The sequence below is a fragment of the Bactrocera tryoni genome, chromosome 4 (assembly GCF_016617805.1).
Source record: "Bactrocera tryoni isolate S06 chromosome 4, CSIRO_BtryS06_freeze2, whole genome shotgun sequence".
In the NCBI taxonomy this organism is placed as follows: domain Eukaryota; kingdom Metazoa; phylum Arthropoda; class Insecta; order Diptera; family Tephritidae; genus Bactrocera; species Bactrocera tryoni.
In genome coordinates this window covers 62,617,748-62,627,657 of record NC_052502.1, presented here as the reverse complement: position 1 = coordinate 62,627,657, position 9,910 = coordinate 62,617,748, and the positions used below count along the sequence as shown (strand labels likewise).

Sequence of the window (9,910 nt, the reverse complement as noted above, 5' to 3'; positions counted from 1 at the left end):
ATACCTCATTTATTAAATTTAGCTGTGATTGAATTTGTATCACATATCATTTGATTTAATTAGGTTTTAATATAAAGTTTAGCCAATACCTGAAAGCATTTACACGGCTTTGATCCTTGCAAGTTTCGAGAGTATAAATGTTTAGATCTTCCTTACTTATTAAAAATATCTATGTCATAATCCTTCTTCATCACATCATTGAAAAAGCTCACTAACACGTTCAGAAAACCAGACTTCCAAACCACATCAAAAAGCTTGCTAACCTTTACTGCTGAGTACAATTAAATTCATAATTGAATAAAAAATTTGTAGAAAACAATTTCCACAGTTTGTAGCAGAGCAAGGTTTCGATCCTCGGACCTCTGGGTTATGGGCCCAGCACGCTTCCACTGCGCCACTCTGCTTCACAAAATTTTATTCTCAAATGACTCACACATGTTAAGTGAGCACTTAATAATAATTGAGAGGAATGTGCTGACTCACAATCTATGCCAATTTTCGCTAGACATAGCATGTTATGAGTTTGTTTGGAAATACCCGATAACTGTGCGAATATGTGACCACTAATTTTAACACATTAATGCTTAGTTCGGCATGCAAATATGTATGCACAAGTATAGTGTAAATGTCTATACACATATGACTTTTGTTTATATAAATATATGTTAACTAAAACAAATAGGAATTGAAATTAAAGGTGTGAACACCATCTATTATACATACATACATGATATGAATATAAAGTTGTACACATGTTAACATATTTTTTTAACCAAATTATGAAAATTACATAGTTAAAATATGGGTTGTCAAAAAAGACTTGCGGTATTTTCGCTAGTTGGCGCTGAAAGCGCGTAGTTCTAGTTTTATTCGTCGCATCGGGTCATGCTATACCTTTTTGGAAAGCTCATTTCACGCGCTAACACGTGTTTGATTGATTGTCGTTTCTTTTAAGTCGTTCGTGAGTTATAGCGTCGCAAACATGGAGCAAAATAAAGAGAAAATACGGCATATTTTACAGTACTACTACGATAAAGGCAAAAATGCATCTCAAGCCGCCAATAAAATTTGTACAGTTTATGGACCCGATACAGTTTCCATTTCTACCGCACAACGATGGTTTCAACGTTTTCGTTCTGGTGTAGAGGTGGTCGAAGATGCGCCACGCTCCGGAAGGCCTGTCGTCGAAAATTGCGATAAAATCGCTGAATTGGTCGAAAGAGAGCGGCATAGTAGCAGCCGTAGCATCGGTCAAGTGCTGGGCATGAGTCATCAAAAACTCATTTCAATTTCAATAAAAAAAAATTCAATAAAAATACCGCAAGACTTTTTTGACAACCCATTATTATATGGAGATATAATTCAGCTATCTTCATGACAATAAAACCGCTAAATTTTGGTGTTTTCTTAGTTTCTCTGAAAAAGAACAAGAAAAATACCGTTGACAAATAAAAAATGTTCATACAAAAACTTGATTTGATTCAGGTTGTATGTCAGCTCGATCGTATAGTGGTACGTTATCGATGATCAGCTTCTTGGGAAGAAGAGAACGTTTTTGGAATGATATCTCTTCGAAGCGATTAGTTCGCGTTTATACAGAGATGGCTAAATCGACTCAGATCGTTTGCTTCAGGGTATTAGAAACTTCGTGGCTTACTTAAGATACTCCATTCAGGATATTAATATCCAAATTCTTCGTGGATCGTGGGTTAAATTTATTGAATATATGGGCAGGCACTGCTGTTCAGAATTGATGTTTTCCTTGAATAAACACATTTACATATATAATCTTGAACTAAGTTTAATAATATCCACGCACTATGTATATTAGGAATTCAATTTAACCTCCACTTTAATGATTCGTTACAGTTAAATGATTATGACACAGTTTTTTGATTCTGATACATCAAATAGGTTCCTGACATATGGATGTGCTTTTAAGTCAAGACTGCTCAGCCGTACTCTTTCATTGCCAAACACGAACACTTCATTAACTGATGAGCTAAAGAACATGTGAAATATATTGGATTAGCGAATCGTTCAAAAGGTTGAACAGTGCATATGTATTACGTAAACCCCAAAGCTGTTCACACGCACAACCAACAAATTTAGCTTAACTCAATAATGTAATGAGATGATTGATTATCTTGTACTCGTATATGATTAATAATTGGTTAAAGAAACAGAAACCAATCAAACGTACTGACTATAATTGCAGAAGGCAGCCACCTATGCACCTTAATTGATGAAAATTCACCAAAATTTTATCATATCATTATTTATTTATAGCCTCCGCATTCTTCTAGCGATAATATGGCACTCAAGAGGTTTGTATATTTTGTCTACATGCATGCATATTATTACACATTCGTTTTGTACACATAATAAAGCCAGTTTTACAATCAGTTTGAGCTCTGTTCAAAAGAACCAGTGTCTTTCGCAGCATCAGACGGTCCGGACTGCCACGAAACTTCCGGAAACCACAAAACGACCTTAAGGTATAATACTTATATAAACACTATACATACACATGCTTTATAAATTTAAAAATTATTATGAAACAATGGTTTTAGATGAAACTTTTGACGATTGGAATTTTGGCGATTTACGCTGTGCTTTCTGCCGCTGAGGTCTCAAGAGTTTCTCCAAAACTTGCGGAGTTGGTGCCCACGATAAATCAAGAAAATTATATGCTAATGCCAATCGATGACACATTCAATCTGTCGTATGTTGCAAATATTTCAATCAATAATGTTGACACAATACTTATTCTCTTCTAAATAATAGTTTAGATGCTCCTGAGGGCGGTTACCGGAAGGAAGAAACAAAACTACTTATAGATGAAAATGGAAACAAAGTACTTGCGGTGAAAGGTCGTCTCAACTTGTTCTATGACGACGCTCCATTCAATGTAATAGTCATATACGAGGCTGACGGAAAGGGCTACAGAGCGAAGTATATGTATGTTCCAAAGCTAGCTAATAAGGCAGTGTTTGCTAGTGCCAGCTTGTTGAAGAGCGCTGCAGGTTAAGATAGAAAAAAAAGGCAAAACAAATTAAAATATAGCAATATTTTAAATTTTAGTTTCTGTATACTAATTTCCTCTAACGGTCTATTTTTGCGCATAACGTGTGCTATACTAGCAAACACTAGTCCCGCATTGCTGTGACAAATGTATTCATATCTGTCGTATCTTAAACAAAAGGAAAACGGATATAAATGATATTAGAATTTTAATAAATTCCTAAATATGTTTTTGGTGCACTAGTAATAATTAAACAAAATAAAAAGTTCAACAAAATCCTACTATGTGGTGCAGTTCAGATTGTATACCTTAGAAAGTGAAGTTGCTGATAGATCAAGTGCAATCTATCTAAAATAATTACATTTTCCGCTTACTCTGGTGGACCTTTTTGGTAAAAAGAATTGGTATAGATATGTAGATTTCGCACAGCCCTCATATTAGTCAGTACATTTCACATTTTAACATTTTTATCTTCACTAGTTAACTTCACCGTTCGGCAATCACACTAAACTGGCGCTTTGTTAATTTACTTCAATATTTTTATACTCTTGCAACCAGTTGCTACAGAGTATTATAGTTTTGTTCACTTAACGGTTGTAGGTATCACCTAAAACTAAGCGAGATAGATATAGGCTTATATATACATATATAAATTATCAGGATGACGCGAAAAGTTGACATCTGGTTGACTGTCTATCTGTCCGTCCGTCCGTACAAGCTGTAACTAGAGTAAAGATATCTCGATGAAACTTGGTATGTGGGTTCCTTGGTGCAAAAAAAAAAAAGTCGAGTTCGTAGATGGGCGTAATCGGACCACTGCCACGCCCACAAATCGCCATTAACCGAAAACATATAAAGTGCCATAACTAAGCCCTAAATTAAGATAGAAAACTGTAATTTGGCACAGGGGATCGCATTAGCAAGGGGGCACTTTTGAAAAAGTGGGCTCCGCCCTCTAACAAGTTTAATATACATATCTCCTAAACCACTAAAACTACAATAACCAAATTTGCTGGGTACAAATGACTTATGAAAACTTCTACCGACAGTGTGGAAAAGAATGAAACTACTAAAAGCGCGATAAATCAATAACTAAATATGCCAGAGACAATAAATTTGACCACCGAGATGATACGGAAGAGCTTTATGGGAGCCGGTGTGATAATTGGACGATGGGCGTGGCCCTGCGCACTTTTTGGTAAAATCATGTGACCCGACCAACCGATTTCGACAAAATTTAGCACATAGCATTCTTCTTACATTCTTATATCACATGGTGAAAATGGCCTACTTCCCATGTAGCACAAATTTTAAATTCCACTTGATCGTTCAGTTTCCAGTACACAACTCAAGAAACAATTAATATAATAAAATTCTGCACGAAAAATATCTTTAGTGTATGTCACCTTATGACCAAAAACTGTTTAAATCCAACAAAAACTGTTGAAGTCCCTAAGTACCGAATATTTAGATCTCGGTATCTATAGTTGACTTTTGACCGAAAATGTCGGTCGATGTGTGGTATATATGCATAACTGAAGTTAAAGCATAATCCTTCTCTTATAATGGTATGTCTGTATATCAAAAATGGAATCGGATCACTACCTCCCTTACCCTATATATTTAATAGGAAGATAATCGAACTTCCGTGTAACTTTGTACTCATATATCGGCCAATATATGAATTATCTCAATGAAAATGAGCTAGTGTGTTTTACTCATAACAGTGTATCTTTGTGCCTAAAATAAATAAATTTGAGCGAAAACTTGACTTACCCCCCATATAGCCAATATCATGATTTAATAAGTGACATGTTAATAGTATGTGATATTGGAAAATTAGATAAAATATAGTCGGTACTACCCCAACTTCCATATACTACATATAATGGTTTTTGTTTTTCTGACAAACCTTATATGTCTGTCAGTATACGAGTTATACATAATATATGTATTTATAAAGTTGCTTGGATTTCGATCCATTCGTTAACGTTTTACATTATAAAGTATTTCCCTGGCTTTGATTCTTGTACGTTACAAGAGTATAAAATGTTCTGTTGCACCCGAACTTAGCCCTTCCTTACTTGTTACGATTCAATTTGTGAAATAATAAATCACGAAAGTTTTTCGCAGACTTTAGATCGATAAAAATAAATATTTGATTGAGATGTTTTTACCTTCTTATTAACTGTCAAGTTTTGCCATAAAAACATTACGTCATATTTGACTTAATTGATGTAGTAAGTGGGAAGATAGTTAGTACAATTAAGAAGGTATTTGAAGTATTCCTGTAGTGGACCCCTGGGTCTGGCTTTTGTCTCGGTGGCACTCACTAACAAAAACCAAAAAAACCGCAGGTTAAACTGGTCAGGGAACTGTAAACTAAAAAACTGTTAAGCATTGTATGGAAGATGTTTCTTTGTTGATGATAACTTAAATTTTAATATTTTCTACTAAAATGAAATGACTTACATATGTATCAGTCAGTGCTTTTAGTTAATCTAATCCTAAGCTACAGAAATGTAACATCACTTAGGTGGAAGTGTCGAAGCTTGGAGGGAAGGTTGGTGGAGGAGTGTACTGTCGGGAGCTCTCCATAAAATCCAGCTTCAGACTTCCCGACTATTGCAGTGTTTTCCAGGCTGAGGTTGCAGCCATCAAGGTAGCAGCAGATATGCAGCTCAGTAGAGCGTCTAACTTCAGGGAGGTGACCATTCACTCGGATAGCAGAGCGGCGATTCTAGCCTTGAACTCATTCACAGTGCGTTCAGGGCTGGTCGAAGAGTGTCTGGCGTCACTGTCTCTGGCGGCGAGAGCTTTCATTATAAGACTTGTATGGGTGCCGGGCCACAGCGGAATCGCGGATAACTGCAAAGCTGATGAGCTAGCAAGGAAAGGCACCCTAGAATCACTATCGGTAGAATGGGAACGGGTAGGTGCTCCGGCATCCTTTTGTGTTCTACTACTAGATAGCTGGGCCTCGCGGCTGCTCGGTCAGCGATGGGCCAGCATTAGTACCTCCGCGGTCGCAAAAGCCTTTTGGCCAAAGATAGATCGAAGGAGATCTAGGGATCTCTTTGTCCTCAACAAGGCTAGCCTCTCATTAATGATGGGGCTCTTGACGGGCCACTGTCCCATTGGCATACACGCTGTAAGACTGGGAATTTTACCGGACGCCGCATGCAGAAGCTGCTTGGAAGAAGATGCAGTGGAAACTAGCCAGCACTTCCTTCTTGACTGCCCTGCTTTTGGGAGATCAAGACTGAGGCACTTGGGGCACATACTTTCAGATATCCCACCGATCTGGCGGGCATTGAAATTAAGCGCCTCTGTAAATTTGTATTGGATACTAAACGGTTTGCCGATCTCTAAGTTCGAACACGGGAGTTCGAGTTTCAACGGCTTCACAAAGGACTACTTCTAGTCCATGTGCGATCTCCGATCAGCCGTCTTACCTAACCTAACCTAGGTGGAAGTGATTAGGAATTTAGTCTTGAGGGTTAAATTAAACTAGGGTAGCTTCATAACTGATTGGAAAACACACTCCAAAGCTTTGATTCATTCAAGATTTCAATTATAACCGCTATAAAGGTCCAAAACACAAGTCGGTAATCGCGCAGCCCTTTGAAGCTTGATTTACTAAATCATAAGAATGTTGTTTTGATCTACTTACATATATGTACATACTAATATCTATCTGTAAAGTCAGATGACAATTTTAACGATTAACTGATGGGCCAAATTCGGCACAAATAACTTGGTCGGAACATCGTTTTAAAGGTTGAACAGTGTATATTAGCTGAAATTCGAAGTGTTTATACACACAACCAATGAAATTAACAGAACTTAATAGTGCCGGTTGGTGACAGACTGCCGATGTATGAGTAATACGTTTCTAAATCATAAAATAACGGAACGCTCTGAATATAAGTACGTATGTTGAAGACACCTATGCACTTCATTTGATGACAACTAAAATTTTGTCATATCAAAATTTATTAATAATCTCCGCATTCTTCTAGCGTATAATATGGCTCTCGGGTGATTTTTATATTTTGTATAATTTTTATCGAAACATTCACTTTGTATTCATAATAAAACCAGTTTTGCAATCAATTTGAGCTCTTCTCAAAAGATTCAGTGTCTTTCATAGCTTTCGGCGGTCCGGAGTGATTCTAATCACACACAACTAGCTAAAGGTATTAAATTGTGCATACTTACATATGTATATGTATATATAAATTTATTTACAATTTACAAATGCAAACAATATTTATAGATGAAACTTTTAACAATTGGAATTTTGGCGATTTACGCTGTGCTTTCTGCCGCTGAGGTCTTACAAGTTTCTCCAAAACTTGCGGAGTTGGTGCCCACAATAAATCAAGAAAATTATATGCTTCTGCCAATCGATGAAAAATTCCAACTGTTGTATGTTCCGAATATTTCGATTTAAAAAAAATAAAAACTTATTTTCTTCTAAATAATAGGTTAAATTTACCTAATGGAAGTAACCGCGAAGAAGAAACCAAGCTTCGTATAGATGAAACTGGAAAAGAAGAACTTGCAGTTAAAGGCCGTCTCAATTTAGTATACAATGACGTTCTGTTTAATGTAATAGTCATATATGAGGCTGATGGAAAGGGCTACAGAGCGAAATATATGTATGTTCCAAAGGTATTCTCTGCTAGTGCAAGTTTTTTAAAGACCGCTGCTGGTTAAAAGTTAGAAAAACTGTTAATACAAATTCGAATAAAGTCAGTTAATATGAACTGCAACATACGAAATTCAAGTTAATGTGCACTGTTAAATTTACCGAATATATGAAAATCTGTTCGATGTACATACATATGTATGTACATACATCGATTGCAGCACTTCGATTCCTATTATGAAATCGAAAATTGGGTGTCTGATTGGTTTGCTTCAGAAGACAAACATTTCTATTAGCATATGCAAAAATTGTCAGAAAAGAGGTCAAAATGTGTAAAAAGCGTTAATATTTCAAAAAAATGCAAATTTCTAAATTTAATGTTGGCCTACGAAGATCAAATAACGAGTGAACCTTTTTTAGGGTACTGCGTCAAATACTTTCAGAGCTGGAGTGTTTTCGTCCATACGGACGACATGACCTAGCTAGCATACCGCTGTCTTTTAATTCGCTGAACTATGTCAATGTCGTCGTATATCTCATACAGCTCATCGTTCCATTGAATGCGATTTTCGTCGTGGCCAACGCGCAAAGGAACATACATCTTTTGCAGAACTTTTCTCTCGAAAACTCGCAACGGCGACTCATCAGTTGTTGTCATCGTACATGCCTCTGCACCATATTCCAGGACGGAAATAATGAGTGACTTATAGGGTTTTGTTTTCGCTTGCGAGAGACAACTTCTCAATTGCCAACTTAGTCCGTAGTAGCACCTGTCGGCAAGAGTTATCCTGTGTTGGATTTCGAGGCTGACTTTGTTGTTGGTGTTAATACTAGTGCCAAGATAGACGAAATTATCTACAACTTCGAAGTTACGACTGTCAACAGTGACGTACCCCTGACGGTAGGGGGAAGAATATACCCGTGGTAAGGCATGCCGGTCGTAAGAGGCGACTAAAATCCATATGCACTATGTCTGTCATGCTAGGCTTGCCTTGTAATGTCAGCATAGTATATGCCAGAAAAAGTGCTGTAATATTCAGCTTGAATTGATATTTTAAGCTTTATATTATTTCCTAATATAAAGACATTTGGGTTTAGTTCTGCAGCTCGAATTATTTTTTCCAGAAATAGGTTGAAGAAATCACACTAAAGAGAGTAGCCTTGTCTGAAAACTCATTTGGTTTTGAACGGCTCGGAGAGGTTCTTCCTGATCCTGACGGAGCGGTAGTTGGCACAGATTGTGGACTCTCTTTCTACATTTCCATATTCTACAAAGAAGCTGATTATTGCTACTTATCAGATCTTCACCGCCGTGGTTGAATAGCTCGCCGCTTTGTTTTTCTTCGGACGAGTAATTGTTATTCGATCTTCTTCATGGTCGGGCAATGGAACTTCTGCTCCATGGTCACCTATTGAGGAATCGGGTTCGCTTTTTCCTGGTGTTATACTTTCACTGCCATTCATCAGGCTGGAGAAGATCACCTCTGGGGGTTCTACAAGAGGTCTTGAAACCTTGTGTTGGTCGCCGCATCTTTTCGAAAAGCCTGCTAGACTAGCGAAAATTATTACAAGTAATATATGTTAGCTAGAGTAACTTTTGTATCGATTTAACAAATTTTCGGCATTAAGTATATTCAATATTATACGTTCCCTTAGTTTTGCTAAGATATCTTACATATTGACCGATGTGTAGATTGACACGATTTTATTCAGCTTTGAGGGTAAGGATTCAATACCGTCTATTTGGCGCCTCCCGTAAGAATGGTGGTCTGGACGATGCGTCATCTCACCTCTGTGATACGTAACTTTGTGCCGTTGCACAGTCTGAGCGCGTATCTTAGGCATTTTTGAGTTTCAACTTGTAGGAAGGCATCACTGATAGGTCGGGGGAACTTAAGAACTCTACAGGGTATATAGTTTCGTCCTCAGTTGTCATCCACGTGTCTATTGAGAGGCAGGTCCTCACCTCAGCTGAAACTTGTTCTAATATTCGTTTTTTCTTATAAACACGGAAATACCTCATTAATAAGCTTATCTTATTCTAAATACCTTATTTGGTCGTAAGTAAGTATCTGTCTGCATGCGACCTTCGCCGACCTCGAGAAACGTTTGTGCGAAGAGTCTAGACTCCTGATCATTGAATAGCTGGACTCTCATCGTAGTATTCAGCTGTAACCGCTCTATTTTAGCCCTCAACATGCGATGTGAGTTCTCGTTCTATAATCGACATC

General features: G+C 37.3%; 1 protein-coding gene and 1 non-coding gene across 6 annotated transcripts; one reads left to right on the top strand and one right to left on the bottom strand.

The window, feature by feature from the left end:
* Window positions 1–332: 332 nt before the first annotated feature.
* On the bottom strand, window positions 333–404 carry Trnam-cau. The gene has a single exon. It is a non-coding gene; the product is annotated as a tRNA-Met (tRNA).
* A 212-nt stretch (window positions 405–616) lies between these two features.
* On the top strand, window positions 617–7,807 carry LOC120775965. 5 transcript variants are annotated; one of them, XM_040106378.1, is made up of 5 exons: window positions 617–697; window positions 2,290–2,327; window positions 2,444–2,498; window positions 7,305–7,456; window positions 7,516–7,807. In XM_040106378.1, exons 2-5 carry the CDS (start codon window positions 2,314–2,316, stop codon window positions 7,745–7,747), a joined length of 453 nt encoding a protein of 150 aa, XP_039962312.1. In that variant the 5' UTR covers window positions 617–697; window positions 2,290–2,313; the 3' UTR covers window positions 7,748–7,807. The 5 variants fall into 5 exon arrangements, with proteins under 5 accessions (XP_039962312.1, XP_039962311.1, XP_039962315.1 ...); XM_040106377.1 differs by lacking the exons at window positions 617–697; window positions 7,305–7,456; window positions 7,516–7,807 and adding exons at window positions 2,574–2,725; window positions 2,788–3,316 and having other exon boundaries at window positions 1,504–2,327; XM_040106381.1 differs by lacking the exons at window positions 617–697; window positions 7,305–7,456; window positions 7,516–7,807 and adding exons at window positions 2,574–2,725; window positions 2,788–3,316 and having other exon boundaries at window positions 1,504–2,327; window positions 2,407–2,498.
* The last annotated feature ends 2,103 nt before the right edge of the window (window positions 7,808–9,910 follow it).